At 41.9% G+C, this 21,860-nt stretch overlaps 1 protein-coding gene across 1 annotated transcript in view; it reads right to left on the reverse strand.

Moving 5' to 3' along the window:
* Nucleotides 1–5,389: 5,389 nt before the first annotated feature.
* The window catches only part of LOC119139465 (B-cell lymphoma/leukemia 11A-like), a 35,403-nt gene continuing 18,932 nt past the window's right edge, over nucleotides 5,390–21,860 (reverse strand). Inside the window, exon 3 of the mRNA XM_037280202.1 lies at nucleotides 5,390–10,633. Within this exon, the coding sequence (XP_037136097.1) occupies nucleotides 8,640–10,633 (1,994 nt within the window). The 3' untranslated portion in view covers nucleotides 5,390–8,639. The remainder of the gene's footprint in view (nucleotides 10,634–21,860) is intronic.

Genomic DNA, 21,860 nt, shown 5'->3' on the forward strand with positions numbered 1-21,860 from the left:
TTGTCACAAAAATGTAATTGGAAATTAGAGCACTCCTCTGAATGTACACATTACTTTCCTGATCCAGTTTGTTTTTGAATGCATAAACCCTTCTTCTATGGACTACACTGCACACCCTATTTCAATACGCACTCCACGTGTATGTCAGGAATATTATATTGATGTTGGTATCTTTTCTTTGTGAATTACAATACTGCATGAATTAAGAAAAATTTATTGTGACTCACTGTATAGTAATCCCAAGGCCAAACAATCCGTCCTACATGTTCCTCCAAATGCACAGCCATACATCAACCAGGGTCAAATGACAGAAGGTTTTAAATTATTTCCTCTTGAGGCTACTTTCACTTTCAGAGATGAGCTCTCTGGAATTGTTACTTTTTAATGACTTAGTATTTTGGAGGGGAGATATGGCCTGGACTGATCAACGCTGTATCAAGCTGTTTAGTCCGAAATCTGAATTTTACCTTTCAAGTGAAAAAAAAAAAACCTGACCGTTGTTTTTGTTTTGACTGATACATTTCCTGACCTTTCTGGACAGGATTTCAAGGTGCGGCCAAGGTATTGGAGGGGTCGAGTTTGGTGACCTCAGTGTTACATTCCTGCTTTTTGCAGATGATGTGGCTCTGTTGGTTTAGCAGCAAAAACGTCCGAAGCCCTTCGCAGAGACTGAAAAGGAAAAGCCAGTCGAGAAAGGAGCCAACGTTGGAGGTGGACATTGACTGTGACAGATGAAGGTTGAGCAGGATCCGCAGCATGGCAGATGACAAGAGCTAGACAGAGAGAGCTGACTGCTGAATGAGCTGCTCTGTTTGTTTGAAATCTGCCTGCCTTTTGTAGTTTACAGTGTTTGGTAAACTCCACAGTAATTCTGGTGGTGATACGTATATCACTCAAAGTAACGCCAAGTCTCCTGCAAATGCCTTTGTACAAAGTACCATGATCCGTAAACAAAGAGCTCCTTGGTAGGTGGCCATGTCACAAAGTGAATGTGAACCTTATGGCTACATTATGAACTGAATGACGAAGAACTGAACAATGCGGTGAGAAGATTTTTTGAACAATTTTTTTGGGGCATATTTATATATTTTATTCATAATTTCTTTGTTGTGTTTCTTTGAAATATAAGGCTCCTCAGAGATACGATGCTGACGAGCACACACACGCACTTCTACTCTTGCACCGGAAAAGCATGCCAAAATCTGAAAATTAAGAATAATACCCTACGGCTGACTTTTGATTGCTCATGAAACGAAAATTGTTCCGTCAATTTTGGTCAGCACATACTCAAGGCATTCCTTCAGCGTGAAACCTCCACCCCTTGTCCTTCTATTTCAGTGCGAGGTCAAAGTTTTCACCTTATCTGGAAGCCATCAGCGGTACCAGTCCCACCACTGCGACTCGTTGAGTTGAAACTGTTGCAGGTTGTTAAAATCTTACCCTTCTCTTGTTTTCTGAGGTGTTGAAATGACCTACACACACATGCAAGGAAATCCAGATCAAAGTTATGCCACTTATTGTCTCAGCCACGACAATGTAGTGCGGGAGGGAGGTAGGAGAGGGGGATTTTTTTTTCTCTCTGGGATCTAGTTTGCTATTTTGGCCGAGGCTTTCTTCTCACTGTGTGGTCATGTGGGAGATCAATGTTTCTAGAAGTGTCTGAGGATACTGGTTGATTGCAGCCTGACACAGAAGCTACATAGGCAGCGAGAGAGAGTGAGGCAGAGGGAAAGAGTCAGAGCCAAGCTGAGCTATAGCATGAAGAATGCAGGTGAGGCTTTTCCGGTTCTTTTTATTCTTTCATTGTCCAACCTTCTCAACATCTCCCTCCTTGCACTTCAACTTCATTCTTGCCAAACTTCAAGTTCAACCATCCATCCATCCAAGCTCCTGTCTCGTCTTTCGCCCTCCCCCTTTCTCACTCTCCTCAGACAGACACAGCTACCCTCCTGGACGTTTCCTTTCTGCTGGCCTGCCCCAACAAAGGTGCTCAGTCATGTGAAACCTAATCTCAAGCCCCCCAAAACCTGACCCTTGACCTCCTCAGTCTTCACACAGCCAGAGGGGGAGGGGAGCCAGGGCAGGAAAGGGAGGCTTTTGGGGAAAGGTCACATTCCCGAAGACACTTTTGTGTATGCACGTGTGTGTGTGTGTCTGTGTGTGTGCGTCTACGTGCATGTGTGTGTTTGTGCGCGTGCGTGCGTGAGCGCATGTCTGCTTGATTATGTTTCCGCTCCAGATCTGCATTATATGACATTTAACTTACGGCTGCTTTATTTTAATGGTGATCAGGTTGGCCAGTCAACTTTGTACATAAGTTGAGTCTCATGTGAACGTGTTTGTGACTCGGTGTACTGAATGTGCGTAGGTGCGTGTTTGTGTGAAAGCATTTCAGCCCCGAAGCGTTGCTGCCTATAGACAAAACACAGACTTTGTTTTCTTGCTGGGCCAGACCTGCAAGTCTTGTCTGGGCAGAGCTCCTCTCCTTACACCCCACTGCAATCCTTAGACGTGTGCTTTTGTGTGTGTCTATTGTGCTTGCATGCGTGTGTGTGCATGGCACTGAGTGTCAGCTGTCCTAGGTGATTAGTGCTTTTATATTGTTCCAAGTAGTCCGGACGAGGCCCCCTCTTCACTGCTCGACCGCACAGCTGCAGTCTGCCTCTCCATCGCTGCTCTTCAGCCTTCCTTTTCTCACTGACACTCAAAAAGCAAGACCAATACAGAGTCTAAAACTAGAGGAAGAAGAATGGAGGTAATCAGAAGAGCAGCAAATAAGGACTAGGGTCATCTTATGAGGATTAGAGAGGGGATTCAATACACAGAGGTTCTCCTGGACAGGATTTCCTCAGCTATGCTTGGGAGGCCTACCTTGCTTTAAACACACACACAGGCAAGTCAGGACAAAATGATAAAGTAGGAGAGCAAAAGAGGGAGGGTGGTCCGTATGCAGTATCTTCCTTTTTTTTTTTTTTCTAGAGGAACCAACATATGTGCATCCCCTATAAGAACAACCAAACAGCAGTATAAAGTCATTGACTATTGGATTTTTTTCAGTCAAAGAACAGTTTCTGTTCATACTGTGTAATTGGTTGGGTTAGAAGCAAGGTATGTGTTGTTGCTGCTTTAGAATTTGTGAGCTGGGCATTGTTGGGCTCCTGACATTGAACTTGGAAGATGGGGAGGGTGGGGGAGAAAGCATACAAGGCAACAATTCCTCTCCCAACACTCACCCGACCAGTCCCACTTCCTTACAACTCTGCTTTATCTTAACTGTCAACACCTGGCCTAAGCAGGAACCTCTTTCTATCTGTGAACTTTAATCTGGCCCTGCTAGGCAAACAGCACCATGGCTAGGACAAGAAGAGTGATTACTCAGTCACATTGGCCTCCGGTGCCTCAGCAGGCAGGAGAGGAAAGATTGGAAGAAAGGGGATTTGGAAATGGGAAGATATTTATAAAGTTGAATGCTGAATATCTAAGGAAAATGGACTGGCACATGATGTACATTGAAACACAAAAACAAGCTGATTAAGTGGTGTGGAAGGACAGCAGGGAGGACAAAGATGAGAGCTGAGAGTGGAAGAAACAGGATGGAATAAGAAAGGCTCTGCATACAACAGATACGATACTTAGGTAGCTTGACATGAGAGCAGCCTCCTTTCATGAAGAATAAGTAGGGTTTCAAAAAAACCAAATTCAGTTCTTAGATTGAATACCGGCTGTTCCAATTGCTTACATTTTGACTTGTTCATGTTAGAAATCATGCAAAAAATAATTTACTTAATCCAGCAGGATTTTTTAGGAGGGGTGGTAAAACATAGAGAAGAAACAAATTTCAGCATGAGCGATATATTGGCACATTATGCATTTCTGTCGTTCCATGTGAACAGACAGCATTGTTACACCCCCAAACGTTTCCAAAGCACAAAGTAGCATAAGCTCAATTTTACTTGTTTTTTTTTAAATATTTTTGTAAATGGAGCTCTATTTTCGTGACCAGCATAAATACTGGTGTATCCGAGCTGAGCCAGGTTGGACTCCATGGTGGCAATTTAACAGACAAGTGCAGGCTGGCAGATCTGTGAGACGGCGGGCTGCACCGCTGTGGGAATAAAAAAAAATGAAATTAATTAGAAGCTTTGTAATTCACTGTTCTCAATAACATCCATTCATTCATTTAACAAATCAGTCATTTTCAGAGCTACAATTAAAGCAATGGTTTTCATTTCAAATGCATTTTGGGCTGAATTTTGACTGGAATGAACATAATAAATCATGACTGTTTATTCCCCATCATCCTAAACACATATTCAACATGCATTTTAAAAGGACAATAATCACAAAGCTTTATTGACTGCATGTAAAAGTAGTCACTGTTTCTTGACTCAGCGTTCAAATTCACCTGGCCCACAATAACATCAACATTTCATCCTCTTATGAGTTGTTTCAGACAGGTTGGACTTGGAATAGACGTCTGTAGCGATTTGCACACATGAATACATTGTTTGTGGTGAATTTGATGTGTTATCGTCCCATATTTTGTGTTTTTGGCAAGTTATTTAATTCTAAACCGTTCCAGACATTGAACACAATGGTGTTGTTATATTTAATTTCTGTATACAATTGATGGTGTGTTTATTTACAATGTGAGCCAGCAATGAACAGAAAATGAATGAAACTTGACAGTCACGGGAATGTGAATGTCATGATAATAGTGTGTTTTTGCCACTTTTGTGGTTGGGATTGGTTTAAATTATTGTTTTGATCAGGTCATTTTCAATAAAACATACGTGATTAATGTAACTAACTGCATTGGGTTCCATTGATGTTTTTATAGCGATGCGCCAAGTTAGAGCAAGATGTTTTTGACTATTTGCAACATTGCTTCTTCTGAGAATGTCCATTTAAAAGTGAAATTGGCACTGGAAATTCTTAACTCAATCAAAATACAAAGTCAATCAAATCAGGCCCTTGGGAATTGAATCTAATCATATATGGCTCTACAATATCAGAAAAACATATTTCCTCGCCCACCTGAGCAGGATCTCCTTCAAGCTCAGGTCCTCTACCAGAGTCCAGGCAGCTTGAGGGTTCTGCGCAGGATCTTCTGTTCCCAGATTTGCACTCTTCTGCGTGGAGATGTCCGATGTTGTTCCTGGTATCTGCTGGAGCCATCCAGCCAGCTTGGGGTTTACTGCCCACAGTGCCCCGGATCACTAGTGGCACCACTTTTGCCTTTACCCTCTGTAGTTATTCTTTCAGCCTGTGGTATTTTTTAAGCTTTCTGTGTTCCTTTTTCCCGATGTTGCTATCATTCGGCCGACTGAATACCGCTTAATATATACACACACACAGCCACACACACACTACAAGAGAAAACCAGCAATGTATGTATGTCATACGTTTTATTTTATCCCAAGACAAAATGGCTGAGTGAAGAGAAAAATGCAGGCAACAGCTGAAAACAGTGGCATTTCCATAACTGAAAAATAATAACAATTGTATGTTGAACGGGAACTCTTAAATGTTGATCTGTGACCTTTTGGTCATCAAACAGAGAAACCAAGCCAACAGAATTCATCACAAAGGAAGGGCTGGTGGTGAATAAACAGACGCATTTTGGGTGACGCTGTTCTCAGCAGAGCATATACTGAATGTGGGTGTACAGTCATAATAAATAATGTCAACCAATGTCAACTTCAAGTTCACTTGAGAGCAGATAAGAGTACAGAACACAGACTGGGATCAGAACCATCTGCTATTACAACATGTAGCAAACCTCTTTTTCATTCATCATTTTCTCATATTGACAATATAACTTGCATATGGTATGACATGTACCCTATGTAAATCAAGCACGGTGGTTGTTTTGGCAAAGTAAAATACAACAGGAAATGAATTCAAAATAACAAAATTCAGCAAAAGAAAAAAATTGCTTTTCAGATTTATGATGGACTGATTGCATATAAAAAAAAAACACGTTTCATTAACAGCTGGAATGTTATCAGGTGGTACATGCTTAAGGACAGTAAAAAGTTGGCTAACAATAAAACCCAACAATAGCTTGTATTACTGCATATAAAATGGCAGGAGAAAAACATAGAAAAAAAGGATATGTACAACCACCTGTTTTTACCTCATTGTGGTAAGTCCAGCAGGACTGCCTGAAAAAGTCATCATATGACCTCTCACCCTTGAAGAACACCACAACATTTTAGTTTTGAAAAACATTATTTTCAAGCATACAAATTATTCACACTATATTATCCTGCCAAATTAAGAAAATATACGGTGGCAGCTTGTTGGGATTTTTTTTCACTACAGAAAAAAATGGTACATTGAAACTTTTAAAGAGTACAGGCAAAACCATTAAAAATACAGGCTCCAACATAAATACTATAAGTGCCTACACTAAGTGAACATTAATTTCAAATGCAATTCTAAATACAAAAAAGTCAACCATAAATGTATTTTGAACTTAGGAACTTACATGAGTGTGCATCTTCCTATGTGTTTAAGTTCTCTCTATATATTTATTTATCATATATTTCCCCCATCGCGAAATATTTTGTTCAACCTGAAGATGTGTGTACAGTAAAGGCAAAAAAATGATACAAGCCATGTTCAATGTACAATTCAATACATAGTGATCAAGTCCTGAATGTCAACAAGACAAGAAAGAGAATCAACAACACAAATCAAAAACACAATTTAAATAAACTCTTCCCGTAAGAAAATTACATGTACTTAAAAAAAAAATCAGCAATACAAATTATTTTGTAAAAAAAAAAAAAAGAAGTACGTTTTTTAAGTTTTTACTGTACTGAAGGGTATATTTTAAGGTTAATATAATGGGACATTTCAATAGCATTTTCTGCATCGATACCCAATTCAACCAAAGTTAGGTTCCGCTGTCAAGACATATTTAGCAAAGCATGTTCAACTTTGTTTAGTTTCAATTTAGCTTAGTTCTTTTTAGTCTATTTTTAAATGACACCACAGTTACTGCATTGATCAGCACAAGAGCCAAGTTTTTCCCTAGAGCATCCACCTGTAAACTGGGGAAACGGAACAGTGCACGTAAATAGTCCGGAATATGTAATCCGGTCCTCATTTTATACTCAACCGACTGTACCTCCGATTAGAGAGACAGATACAGACTGTAGGCAGAGTGACAAGTGCTATAATCATTTTTTAAAAAATGGCAAGGTGGTGAGAGGAAATACTACAATTAAAATGAGTCACAACATTTAACTAAAAAGAGAAAAAAATACTATGTGTATGTGTGTGGAGGAGGATGTATAATTTAAATTTTAGTTGTATGACCAATGTGATTTTATAAAAATGTTGTCAAGAGAATTAAGAGGGCATAGAACTTTTGAATTGTAGAAACATCTGGTTATACCCATTCCATTCCCGTAACCCCGAACCACACCAAGTATCCCCACTATCACCAAAATCAAAACCTGCCTGATGTGAAAAAGACTCCAACCGATTCTGTGGTCTTCAAGTTAATGATGGCTACACAGACTGCCCAGATGACACTAAACAATTGTGTTAAACACCACACAAAAAAAAAAACAAGTTTCATTTTCAAAGAAAATAACCACTCTGGAAAATTAAGAGCTTCACGTTGGTTAAAACAACTCTACAGAGTACCCTCTCAGTATGATACATATGTACCAGAAAACGAAAACTTCCACAAACCTTTTTGAGCATGTAACATGCCAGTAAACAGAATTACAATCTGAAGAATGAAAATATACAGTCAGGCAGATAAATGATTGGCCAGAAAAAAACACAATCTTTTTTTTTTTTTTTGATCTTTTCAATTTTGTTTCAACTGGTTTCTTAATGCTCTGCTCAGTCACAACACGGCAGGGTTGTTTAGGTGCTTGATGCAAGGACCTGTTTAATTCCATATGTGCACAAAATGTCCTGTAATCATCTACATCTGAAACGCCGAGCTTATAGCAAAAGGAGGATTAACTAATGAAGGTAAGATATCCAAGGCACTCTTTGTTGTCATTTTACACCATAGTATTATTTTCATTGTTTGTTAAAAGAAATAAGTCATGGTGCTAGTGCCTAGCATTTCATAGGCAGCCCAATCCTTGTATATATATTTATGTACATATAGGTATTTTACGTCTATTTTGCATGGAAAATCGTTAACAAAAATCAGTTTTAAACATGACCCTGCTTTTTTTGTTTGAAGTCTGAATAATATGACACTGTTCCACTATGCTTGGAAACCAAACTGTACATGATATGTTAAAGAGTATGTACTTTCCGCAGCAAGGGTTCCAAAATGTTGGCTAAATCAAAAGGATCAACAGCAACACGAGTACAACCAAACCCACCAGTCACTGATAGTTTTAGAGTAGCCATGAATACACCAAGCATGCTGTCCAGTTAGAAAAAAAATATATAAAATGTGTAAATTATTGCACAATAGAAAGGCTCAAAACGTTTTGTTTCATACACGGGTATTGCCCCAGTGGTTGGGAACGATAACAGGGCTGTACTGTGTACTGTTGTCTGACCCTGTAGTCCATTCCGTTCATCTGTTGGCTACATATCCAGGGTTGAAATTTAGCCAAAGGAGCTGAGAGAGAAAGCATGCCGTTCTTTGCCTACTCAGTCTTGATGTTGTTAGCTAAAGGACGGTCACTGTGCCACTTCTTCATGTGTTTCTCTAGAGTACTGTAGACAGTGAAAGGCATGTGGCATATTTCACATTTGTAAACGTCTTTCCCCATTTGTCCATGGGTTTTCATGTGGCGTGTGAGCTTGGAGCTCTGGGCGCAGGCGTAGCTGCACAGCTCACACTTGTAGGGTCGCTCTCCAGTGTGACTGCGTCGGTGCACAGTCAAGTTGCTGCAGTTCTTGAAAACTTTCCCGCAAAACTCACAGGTGTCGCTCCGGCGGCCGTCCTTGGAGCTCGGCCTGCCGTTCCCGCTGCCGCCGTGGGGTGTGCTGGCCCCGCTGCCCGTCCCGCTGCGTCCCGAAGCGGCCCGTTCTCCATCGAGCTCACCCGGCGGCGTCGAGAAGCGTAAGCTGCCGTTCTCGGACGAGTGCTCCGATGAGGAGGCAAAGGGCGATTGTCTGGAATCTCCACCAGTGAAGTTGATGAAGGGGTCCTTGAGTTGTCGCGAGGCAGCATAGCCTGCTAGCCACTGGGAATACACATTTTCTGAGTTTGCGATAGTGGGTGTAGGGGGGTCTAGATCCTTTTCCACCTTGATACGTTTGGACAGAGGACTAAGGGAGCCTGGGCTAATGCCTCCACCCAACAACTTCCTGGATAGGCCGTCAGTGGATAAGGGTCCCAGACCATTCATTGTTGTCGTGGTCACGTCATCGGCCCGGTCTGACTCCATCGCTGAGTCATCATCAGGAGGCTCCTGCGAGGAGCTCCGACGCCGAGGGTGCAGGGCCACACTGTTCTGGTGATGGCGGGCCCCTTCTAACCTCAGGCTGAAGCGATAGTCATTCCTGTCCTCTTTGATGTCTCGAACCACAGGCTTACCTTCCATCTCCTCCTCTTCACCCTCTTCTTCCTCCTCCTCCTCCTCCTCCTCTTCTTCTTCCTGTTCTTCCTCCTCTTCCTCCTCTTCCTCCTCCTCCTCCTCTTCTCCATTTTCAGCCATCAGACCATTGTTTTCACTCTTAAACCTGGCTACCACTGACTTGAGAGCATCAGTGGCACTGCCCATCAGCTCGCTGGTACCAGGCTCAGGCGAACTGGCTGTTGAAAGGCCATCTTCTGACTTGGTATTAAGCACCAAGGACTTATTCTGACAGTGTGTCTTCATGTGTCGTTTTAGCTTACTTGCCTGGGTGCATGCGTGGTTACACAGATGACACTTGAATGGCTTTTCCCCTGTGTGGCTACGTCTGTGCACAATAAGGTTACTCTGGAACTTGAAAGTCTTCCCACAGAACTCACAAGACTTTGCCTTTAATGGCGTGCCTGGTTGAACTGTGTTGGATGTGGCATTGGGGGTAGACCTCGAACCAGAAGGTGACTGAGAGGTGGAAAGAGGTGGGGTTGCAGAAAATGGAGGCTTTGAACCTGGCTGGAACGGTTGAAGAATGCGTTGCATAGGGTTGGGCCGATTCGGGGAGAGAGGAGGTGAGGCTCCCGTGGCATTTCCAGCTAGTTCACGGAGCCTTCTGGAGAAGTCCATGTTTGGGGGAGGTTCAAGTGGTATTGAATTGAGTCTCATCACCCTGTCAAAGGCGCTGGGATGGTGGGTTGCCAGGGCCAGGTCATCAGGACTGAGGTGGTGACGTGGAGGCGGGCTGAACAGGGGTGGGGTCCGGGGATAACGGCCCTCTCGAGGAGTAGATACTGAATCTCGTCCGGACCCAGAACCTGGCATTCGCAGAAGGCTGTAAGGACTACCTTCAGCCAGGTGCACGGCGTGAAGGGGAGGTTGCGACGTGGCACAGTCACCCCCCATCCCTGGAGCAGCAGCTACACGAGGGGTGAGGGGACTGCCTGGCTCACTCTCCAGATAGATGCGGAAACCGTGGGTGTTCTGAGCATGCTGGAGAAGGAACCAGGCACTGGTGAAGGGTTGCTTGCATGTGGTGCACGTATAACTGCTGGGCTCATCTTTATCTGCCAAAATAAATAGAACATTTTTATTGAGAATGTAAAAATAGGGATGCTTTGAAGCATGCACATTAGATATTGGATGATTACAGAAGAGCTACGTATCTTACAAATGTCTATTTTATGCTGTTACATCAATTGTTAAACTCAGTCAGAGCAGCAACAACTGACAACTAATCGATCCCACACTCCCAGCACACAAGTCAGCCGTGTGTACCCCTACACCATCAGCGACTTTGAGGTGAAATAATAACTAATTTAAATTATAATAAATGTTAAAATTATTATGAATATTATTTTAAGCACTATACATCTAGAAATTCATCTATTGTTCTTAAAGACGTTAATGAGTTGCCCAAACCAAACGTTCAAAATGCAATACATTATGAGTATAAAAATCAATTTAATATCATTTATGTAGCGCAATAATAGACACAACAGAAGTTATCACAAAGCATTTTACATGGGGAGATGGTCTAGAAGCACACACTTTGTTCAATAACATACTGAATACCAAGTGAACTTTGCATGAGACAATACGATACTGGCGGTCAGCGAGGCAACAAAAAACAGAAGTCTGAGAATAAACCAATACGACGATATTTGGACAAGATAAAGACGCTGGATTCAGGGGAAAATGAATTGATATATGAAGCATTATGCGATTTGTAATGGAAATGCAGTTAGTAGCATATTTAACATTGTTTGACATATAATTCGAGAATTAGTAATACTTATTTTATTTTATAACTAAATATACCTTTTCTATTAGACCCAAGAACCTTTTGAGCCTACTTTGACACGAGTTAATTGTAGGATGAAAATGAATGATTCTATAAACATTTGAAATGGTATACATTTTATAAAATTGCTGAGAGGCAAACTACAATGTGGGGAATACTCTACCATACAATAGAATAATAGACAAGCAAGAATTCTAAAGCTGCAAATACAAATACAATATTTTCTGCAATGAGTCCTTGTACACAGACTTAAGGTTAACCTGACAATGGACTCCCAATCTTTGCAAAGCACACTCACCCACCTCTCGGCTTTTTTTTTTAACTGAGTTAAGTGCACACAATGCTATTGAATGTTGAATATTAACGTGAATATGAGTACAAGGCCATATGTTATTAAAATATAGCAGCAGATCCTCCCAATAAGCAAAATGGAAAATTGTTACTAGGGATGCACTTTTCAAAATGCATTTCATGCATTGCTTTTATATCTTATGCTGTATGGATTTATTTAAATCCTCTCAGGTGAATCGAATAGGAGAAGGTGGGGAAAGCAGAAGTGAGAGATATGCTAAATAAAAAGATTCCGCCACTTGCAAATGTGCACCGTCTTTCATCTCTGGGCTTGCCTATATATATATTTTTTTTTTCACTGGGGGACTAGCGACTGAAATCATTTGCAAAATAAAAAACAAAATGATTGTTGCACGCTGGTGGCCAAGGAGCGGTACGAGGCATACTTAAGATTGCCCGAGTGTATGATTGTGCGTATGAGCAATCCCTAAGATGGTGGACAGGCTTGCATGTTTTAAACCCTCCGTGGCAGCGAGACAAAGAGGTGAAGATGGGGCAGTAAGAGGAGACTGCCGCTGAGAGAAAAGAAGCATGTTGTGGATGAGTAATAATGGGAACCGCATGGTGTTTTGTATGCTTCCTTTCTATCTCGTGTGTCCATAACCGTCGTGGCCCCCTCCGAACAATCTCACTTAAAGACCAGAACATGGCATAAAATGTGCACCCAATCAAAGCGCCATGCAAACCTTTTTCTTCTGAAAGGAGTTGGAAGGGGGTATACGGGTAAATTATGGATCATTACAATCTGAAAAAATTACAGTTAATTGTTGCCACCTGCAAGGCGCTTTGACCCACGATGGAATTTTCAGCTATTTGTCCATACATGATTTCTCTCCCTCTGTCACCAGCAAAAATAAAATTTTCTCATAACATTGACTTTGGCCATAGATACGTTTCCCGAGACAGTGTGGAGTTTTAGGGTTTATGGCTGCAATAACCTAACGTCTACTGTTCACTTTGATTTGATTAGCAGCCTGTATATATACGTATCTTCACCCTGTGTGTGAACAGATGGCGTATATGCATGAGGAGGAAAACAGATTTTTTTTTTTGTTATTGCAAACGACAAAAGACATATTGCAGGGAGCACGGAGGGGCGGGAGACTTGGGAGGTGGCTCCTCTGAGACACTTTGCAATTGACAAAGCACTGCAGGATTTGGGAAGTAAAAGAAGGAAAGCAAGGAAGGCGGATCAGAGCAAGGAGAGAAGTGTGGCGTGAAGGGGACATTCCTAATGACACGTTTCTGAAGGACACAACTTCCATGTCGCTAGTGAATACATTTTCCTGTGTGACAAACGCTGCATGTCTTGTGCAATCACAAAACCATCCCTGGAATTAGTCAGTGTTCATGCCACAAGCAACAAAATAATTGTTAGTCTCGCAAGGCAGTGGACACACTGATGGCCATGAAAAAAAAATCGAAACCAAAGCAGGCCCAGCTGCATGACAGCGGATATCTTAATAAGCCCACTTTTTCCCCTATAATAGCTGTCCTCAAAAAGACGGAAGGACAGTTTTTAAAAAGGAGAAACATTATTCTGACATGCCGTTTGATGGTCTCGAAGGGCTTTTTATACCATAGGAAAGTAGCGAGATGTGTGAGGCAAGAATGATCTTATAAACACATCTGTCCTCTAATGGAATAAAGAAGTACTCGTTCTCTCTGTCTGGCTCTCCCCTTCCAGTATGTGGTGAGTTAGAAGAGCTTGGCCTAATGCTGGATCTCTTAGTCCCTTTGAAATCGGATCAGCCGAAAGGAGAAGCCACACTGACAACCCTGTAGCTACCATTTCATGGCAGGGGCTGAGAAAGGGGTCTTGTAATGGCAAAGAAGCCAAAGTTAAAAGGGGATAGAGAAAGATGGTGGATATGGAAGACAGAGGAAACAGTATGAAGAAAGCTACGGGGCGGAGGACAGATATAGAACAGTCAAAGAAGAGGGAATCAAGTCAAGTCCTGCAAAGTTAGAATTGTATTACATTGCACAAAGAAGTCTACAAAATGTGCGTGTCCTGGTAATTGGCAGAGAATATGATCCATAATGCTTTCCAAAATGTGCAACGCAGAAAATAATTGCATCTTATAAACAGATGGGGTCACTTGTGGCTGCTTATATCACATTCACAGCACTGAAACTGTTGAGCGTGTACATTTCTAACAACATTGAAGATGGGTCACCCAACCACAAGTTTTAGTCTAACACAAAAGCAATGCCACAGATTTATTTCTGTACTCCATTTTATTTTAAACACTACAAGAGTGCAAACTGTGAAGGTTTGACACCTGTGTCGTTGAGTTGCCAATAATAGCCACCATCGTCCGAGGAACGGCGTTGGCACAGTCACAAATGTCGTGTGCTTCTCCCACTGGGCCATTCCGGAGACTTTAATTTATCGATATTTTTCGAAAACGGCATGAGTGAGCACATCACATTAAGGTGTGTCTGTGCTGCTTCAGTGTGGTTTTGCTTTTGCAGCAAAAACAAGGAGGAGGATAAGCAGTTGGTAGTGGACTGGCATGCAAATTAAAAAAATGTAAAGTATTTTCCAGCTCTGTGTGAATCAGGATCATTTTGATGACGTAATATTTAAAAAAACAAAAAACACAATAAAACAATAAATTGTCACAATGTCCTCTTATTGTACCCTAAAACACGGATGCATACAAACAATCCACACAACAAATAATAAGGTGTAACCAATCGAAAAAGTACACAAGGTTAGTTTATTTCTTCCAAGTCGTCTAACTTGATAGCCAAGTCCCAAAAAGTTTGGACTTGCTTTGACCTCCACGTCTTGTTTAGTCCTTCAGCACACCTTGCAGTGGGGTCTGCTTGTCCTGGTAAGGCCACATAGCTCTCAGTGATATTGGTCATTTAGCTAATGGAGGAAAGAGCTAACAGGATTATCATGCAGGTCTTCCAAATGGAGAAGGAAGGCACCAGCAGAGGAGATGATGGGGACATCACATGTCATCGCCATTTCCAAGTTATTAGTCGCCTGAGCTTGGGAGCACTTGCACACCTCTAAAGTGATTATGCTAATAGCAGGTCTTTGCCAATATTCAAAAGTGTTTATAGGTGTTGGAGTTTGTGCCTTGGGAAGACTGAGGGCTGTCAATACAGTGCCTCTTAAGAGCACCTCAGCTCTTATGCTTGTTAATGTGATTACTACTCCGTTTATGTCATTAGTGTATTCACAGGCAGGGATTGGACAGAGGTGAAGGGTGAACCAACACGGGGGTATGTAGACAAAGAGGAGGAGGATGCTATTAAAACTTTTTTCAGTGATTTTTTTTTAATTGACATGACTTTCACATGACTTAGCCAAACAAAGTGGAAGGTTGTTGACAAATCAACTACATTTATTCATGGATGTGAGAAAAGCTCTGTCTTTACTTTTTTTCTATCGAGGATTCATTTGAGGACGAAAACATCTAAGAGCTCTGCAGAGTGGCCTTGTTACTTATCTTTCCCCTCCAACAGACTGAGCCTGTATTTCTCTGTCCTACAACTACACACACACACACACACGCTTGCACACTCACTTCTTTGTCACGGGCCAAAGTCGGTGCGGCGTGCTGAGCCAATGGCTGCAGACAAAAGGTTTGTTTGACCAACACTTGTTTCTAAGACAAAGCCGGTTACAGGGAATGCTGTTTACTAAATAGAAAGCCAGCCAGCCGACCGCAGGCCTGAATCCAAGCCTTTTCCGAGTCTGAAGTGGCCTGTAATACTGGATGTTAAGAGTCACACACACACTAGACAGAAACCGACCGCAAACCACTACATACGCCACACATATAACAGTAGAAAGAGGGAGAACCAAGATGGCAAATTAGAGGAAATGAAAAAGTCCTACTGCTATGGACGAGCACGAGAAGCAATGCAGATACACCTGCATGGTGGTTATGAAGGGCACAGGACCAGGATAAGCCATATAGTCCATGTAATTTGCTAGCTGCGGGTTTTTATCCAATCGATTACCACAGTCTTTCACCTGTCCCCTTCTCTTTCTCTTTTGTATGTACTTTTGTACACACCGGTGGAGAATTCTCAAGTATTTTGACAACTTTACCAACTGCCATAGGTGTCAAACACAAGGCCCGGGGAGCAGATATGGCCCGCCACATCATTTAATGTAGCCTGCGCAGACAAATTGTGCATCAATTTCATCTGTCAATACTAAAATTACAAATTGTCTTTTCTTTCATATTTACTACCATTCATCTTTTTAAAATATTTGATCGGTTTTCACTCGTCTCTGATTCCAAAACTAGTTATTCATCAGTTAATTTCGTAGCCTACACTGTATATAGAAGACACTGACAGTCATAATGGCCCTCCGAAGGAAACAATGACTCCGATAAAAATGAGTTTGACACCCCAGAACTAAGTGATGTTTTCAATCTATCACATATCCAAAGGTGCAAGCAAAGTGTAAATTTAAGGTGATTAAATAAGAAAATGTGTACTTTTGACACACACGCCACAATAAATTTAAAACAAGTACCACTGACTGCTTACTGTCTAATCTTTTTAGGCCATTGAACCATGTTTGAACTGACCATCCCCTCACATATTCATTCCTTCAGCCATCCATCGCTAAACCCTTTTCCGTCTATCCATCCATTCAACCTGAGCTCAGCTGGGAAGCATTGCGTTCGGGTGCCACTCGGTCCGATAGACCTTGTAATAATCTGAGCCAGCCGTGCCTCATTATTTGTTCTCTGCTTACCAACAACAGTGGGAGGCTGGACGTTGTTGTTTCTCATCGTTGCTCTAATGGTACACTAAAAAAGGCCTCTGGGCCTCAAAGCTTAACTCGTCTAATTAAATGGACCGTCACTTATGCGAGCATCTGCAGAGATTATTTATTGAGTCGGGATGCGCTTCACAGGATCAAACCGCTGTCAGATGAGACAACCCTCACTGGAGTAGGCATTAAATAAAAAAGACTCAAAGAAACTGCCAATTGTCAGTGTAAGCAGGTACATCGTAGACTTAATCAAGCAAGAGTATTTTTGGACTCGGGTAACATCCCAGATGGGCAAGCGGTGTCGGAGAACATCAGAGGGAATATGTGAAACGTTTCGTCAGATAAAGATGTATTTGAAATAGTGCATATTAACCGAAGCAAAGCCCATTAAAATACACTAACACAAACCTTAGAAAGAAAGTCACACATGATTTTTTTTTTTCTTTTTAAAGCAGCATTCAGATTATAGAATGCTGCCTTTTTCTTACAAGCGAGATCCAAGTTCGGAGAACAAAGCCAAGATAGTCTCCGTATAAGACATGAGGCCAACAGCAGAAGATTCGCTATCTCTGCATAGCGCAGCTTATGACAGGCTGGCGTCCCCGCAGAAAGGATGGAGGGGGACCAGGAGGTCGGCGAGCTGCACATTTCTGCATAAATCTCTAGACAGATAGCATCAGGGGGGTGGAAACAGAAGAGGGAGGAAAGCAAGCAGCAGAGGATGATAAGGCCCCCGGGGCAGGGCATTCGACACTGTCAAAACTGTTTCGTCTCTGGCTATTGTATGAGTAGCACACGTTATGAGCCTGCATACCATTTGCCGGTACGCGATTCAGCTTCACGGGAGTATCGAGGGCTCTGGATCTGACCTCCCGGCTTTAGCTCTCTTCTGTCTTCACTGACATGTGGGAAGATAGACAGAGTAATAAAAGCACCCCATTCTAAGAGACTATGACGAGCTCAAGCGAGCATGTTGTATCAACAAGGCCAAAATGGTCAAGTTCTTCAGTTGTGAATTCTGAAAACAATGACAATGGTTCAGGCAAGGTGGTTAGGTTAAGAGCCAATGCAAAAATTATTTGACCATACATAGTATACATACACATATATTCATTCATTCTGGCCCTTACACATAGAATTAAACTTGTCTTCAATTGGTCATAATTAATTCATTCCGTGGCTATTTTTGCTCCTGCCTATAACATGTAAGGCAAAGCCAAAGTAAGGCAAAGTTAATGTGGCTGTTTTAAATACACATGTAATTCTTTTTTGTTTGATGTTTCGTGGAACTGTGCACTTCAACTGGTGGTAGCAAACAAGACTGCTTGGAGCAAACATTTGGCCCCTTTTTTGGAAGTTAGCCGCTTCCCTCCAGCACTTATTTTCACGTTTTTTTTCTCGAATGTCAAAGCAAAAAAGAAATAAATAAATCATTGGAGCAATGACTTGCTTTTTGAAAAACCCATTAGCTGGGGGCCGGGGGGCACGTGTCAGTTGAGGTGTCACAGCACTCCTCAGATTTCCTCGTGCTGTTGTTGTTAGATAAGTTTTATTGGCTCTCAAAATAAAGCTTTCCATACAGTTACCAGTAATAATACACAATAAAAATACAAAATTACTCAGATTGCTTCTAAATATCACCTATGCAAGGAAGAGAAAATTCAGCAATGTATAGTTAACAGTAACATCAACTACATATGTTTCTTCCTGAACATGGTCAACGTGGACCCAGAAGTTCTTCAAGGCATACATGGGCTATCATTCCAATTCAAGTCAACAAGAGCTGTTTTAACATGTGGTTATTTTTCACCCTGTCGTACCACCGCAGGGTGACTGGCCAGGGCATGTGAGCTTGGGCCAACCATTGCAGCTCATTATGCGGGCCAGCCTTAAGGCATTGTGGTAGTACATGGAAGTTTAAAACAAGAGGACTAGTGTGTACCCGTGTCCCGTGGCCCAAAGCTGTGGCGACTGAGGCTTTAACACGCGTCCTGTCTGGTGTGTATGACTGTGCACACGGAAGTTGAGTGGTTAAAGACAAGGCAAGGTGGCCTTGTATTTAACCGTTACGATGGAACGGCAACTCAGGGTCAGACATAGCTCCCAAATGGATTCCTGTTGCAAGAGCGAATGTAAATGGACTGCCCAAGACTGGACGATAGGTGACACATTAGCTGCATCAGAAATGACATTTAACAAACCCGTAACAGTGACGCAAAGAGACCTAAATGCCCTCAACCAACTTCCATCCAGCACTCAACCAGTCCCCTCTTATTATTAATTAATTGAGGAGAAAGCATTGTTGTGCCACTTCCTAACCCAGTTACATTTCAAATCCTGATTAAAATTGCAAAATGGCCTCCTGTTCAGCTCCTTAAAGACATTCTGTTGAACACAGGAAGGGACATTGGCAGAATGAGGTGGTGGTCACGTATCGAAAGGTTCCTTTGGAGTTCACAGATTTGTTGTTGAGAAATTCAGTAGGCTTGATATCATGCCTTTAACATTCTTTAAGACAAATGTCCATTAACAGAATAATCTGCATTTGCATTACTCGGTGTAAGAGGCAATATTCTTCAGTTAGCCAGCGATTAACTACAAGCAATGTTTACCATCAATAACTATCCATAAGATGGATGGACCATATGTTTGGCAGTGGCAGGGCACACTCCACACAATTCTTCATCTTCGAAGCTCGCTGTGCCAGATTCCTTGCCTCTAATTGAAGACATGTGGCATGATTAGCCACTATGGCAATCCACAGGAAGCATGTAAAATGGTGGACAACAGCGCCTATACTTCGTAATTACCTCACTGGCCGTCCTTAAAAGCATTTTTAAAAGAAGGCTACCATTCTGTCTGTGGTGCCGAATGACAAGACTACCTGTGCTTATTTAGTTACACTCGACGTGCATCCGCACCATTGACACGCTGTTAAAAATACAGCATGTGGACGCTTCCGCTTATCCTACCTAGAGATATGTCAGGAACACGCATAGAAGTCTAAGCAGCAGCAAGCATGATATTAATTAGTTATCCAAGCTGTAAGTTCCTTTGTACCCAGCTGTAGAGCATAAATCAGGCTTTTAACAGGGCTATGGACTTTAAGATCTCAAACCAGGCTGGAGTACTACCTTTGCATTCATGCCAAGAACCTGTCTTGGTCTTGGCCTCCTATAGATCGCTATGTTTATAAGGAGGTATAGCAACCTAGCCCAGGGGGGAAGAGGAGGGAGACGGGAGGAGAGAAGGGAGTGGCAAAGTGTGTGTCTGTGTATGAGTGTGTATTTGTGGCTCGGGGTGGGGGGCAATACAAGGGGGGCAAATGCTATTTCTATTGGGTCATCAGGTTTAAGCTAACATATGTGGTGTTGGCGTGGGAGTATGTATGCTGCATGCATACATATGTGCCGCACCACGGAACCATAAGGGAGGAAAAATAAGTAAAAATACAAAATTATTAGAGGACCAGTTTGCAACAGGTAGAGACATTCCCAATCATGGGATCATCTGCACCACATATTTGTTCCCTATCCTTAAGACGTGTCGGAGACAATTCTTTCGACCTTAGAAACGGTGAATAGGATATGCGCAGAAGGCTTGTGTGCTTATGGTGACAGAAGGATTTATTCACAGCCAGCTGCAAGTGAGGACACACGCATGTGCAGATGGATTGGCTTGCGAGCTGGCTCTCTGGCTTGCTCGTCCCACTAGAATCCATCGTTTCTGTACAGAGAGGGTCAATGAACTCAACATTCCTCAACAAGCAGTGACACGTCACAGACGCATATATACAGTAAATGCAGCCAATGTGTAAGTATGACGTATATGTATTTGCACTCAGCACTATTTCTAATGCCTACACACTAAGGGAGTCGGATGAAGCAGACACGTTTTTTCAAGGCTGTCAAATAGATGCATGTTACACCTAACGAACCGTATTCTTAAATTAATAGGTGTGTGTAGGAATTTGGATGAATGGCTAATAAGGGGATGGGTATGAGGCTAGTGTCTCAACTCAAGCTACATTCTGCTTCAACAGCACCTGAGATTTATGGGCCAGATGTTTATGCCGTGCTTCTCTGATGTGCTATAAAAGTTAATTTACAGTCGGAAATGTCTGGTTCTCAATGTAAAGGCTCGTGTGCTTGAAACTGCAACCAATTATAATATTGTTGCTGGCCAATGAAAGACATGAACAGAACCGTGTTGTTTTACGGTAGTAGAAATGCCTTAAATAAAATACAATCTGGTATAGTGGACCAGCTTTTTGGTGAATAATATGGCCCCCAAAGAAATTGTTTGAAGTTTGAACCTTTATCATATCACATGGATCGCCAGTGCAACTCGCTAGACCTGAGTTGAGTTGTCTAGGACCTGATGTCTGTTGCAGCTTTTCTTATCTTCAATAAAGAAGCTGACAAAAAGCACAGTCAAGCTGATTTCAGCCAACACAAAAGGATTAATCGTGTGTGTGTGTGCGTGTGTGTGTGTGTGTGGTTTTCCACTTAGACTTATTTTAAGTTTTGCTCTGACAGTACAATGATGGAAGAAAAGAACAAACTTAGACTGGAAGTTCCTGTGAAGTGGACTCACACTCTTGGAGGTGATCATGTGGAGGACTGATCAGATTATATTTGACAAGAGTGATGAGTGAAAATAAAGAATGATAAAGAGCCACATTTGGACTAGTCGTCTGTTATTCGAAGTAAAAATATAGAATGTTCCACATTAACAGTTACAGGAGAATTAGAATCGTTTTCTTTGCAGTATACATTGTGGTTGATTTAAGGCTTAAACTTTGTGTGAGGTGTATCATTCAACCTGTGTTTATTATTTGTCCTCATTTGTCAGTAAAATGTAGAAAAAGTGTAAAGAGTTTTGCTTTTTATAACATAACCATCAAAGACTGTTAAACATCGGTTTACACGTTTACGCAAATTAATAAATAAAAATGTATTTCAAATGCTGCCTGCACAGACTCTGGCAAATTATTTAAATATCATCGGTCAATGACAACCAGCCAACGTCATTGAACGGACTGAAGGTGCTACTGTATTCTTTTTGTTGATTTTCAGATAAAAAGAACTAGTTTATAAAGTAGGACCAAATCAATATTGCTCATCTTTATATATCCCTCCCCCTTTCCCCCCCCCTCACCATTTTCCAATGACAGATTTGACAGCTTTGAGCTTGCAACGTGAACTCAGGTTCTGGAGATGCATTCTGAAAGAAGTTGACAACCCTTGACTGGCACAAGGGTCACCGATACGTCCACTCCAGTGGACAGTTTAAGTTGCGTTCCGAGAAATGTACTGAGCAGGGCAAGGTCACAAGATTCTATCTGCTCCTTCTATACATGTCTAGGTGACACTGTGAA

The sequence above is a fragment of the Syngnathus acus genome, chromosome 1 (assembly GCF_901709675.1).
Source record: "Syngnathus acus chromosome 1, fSynAcu1.2, whole genome shotgun sequence".
In the NCBI taxonomy this organism is placed as follows: Eukaryota; Metazoa; Chordata; class Actinopteri; order Syngnathiformes; family Syngnathidae; genus Syngnathus; species Syngnathus acus.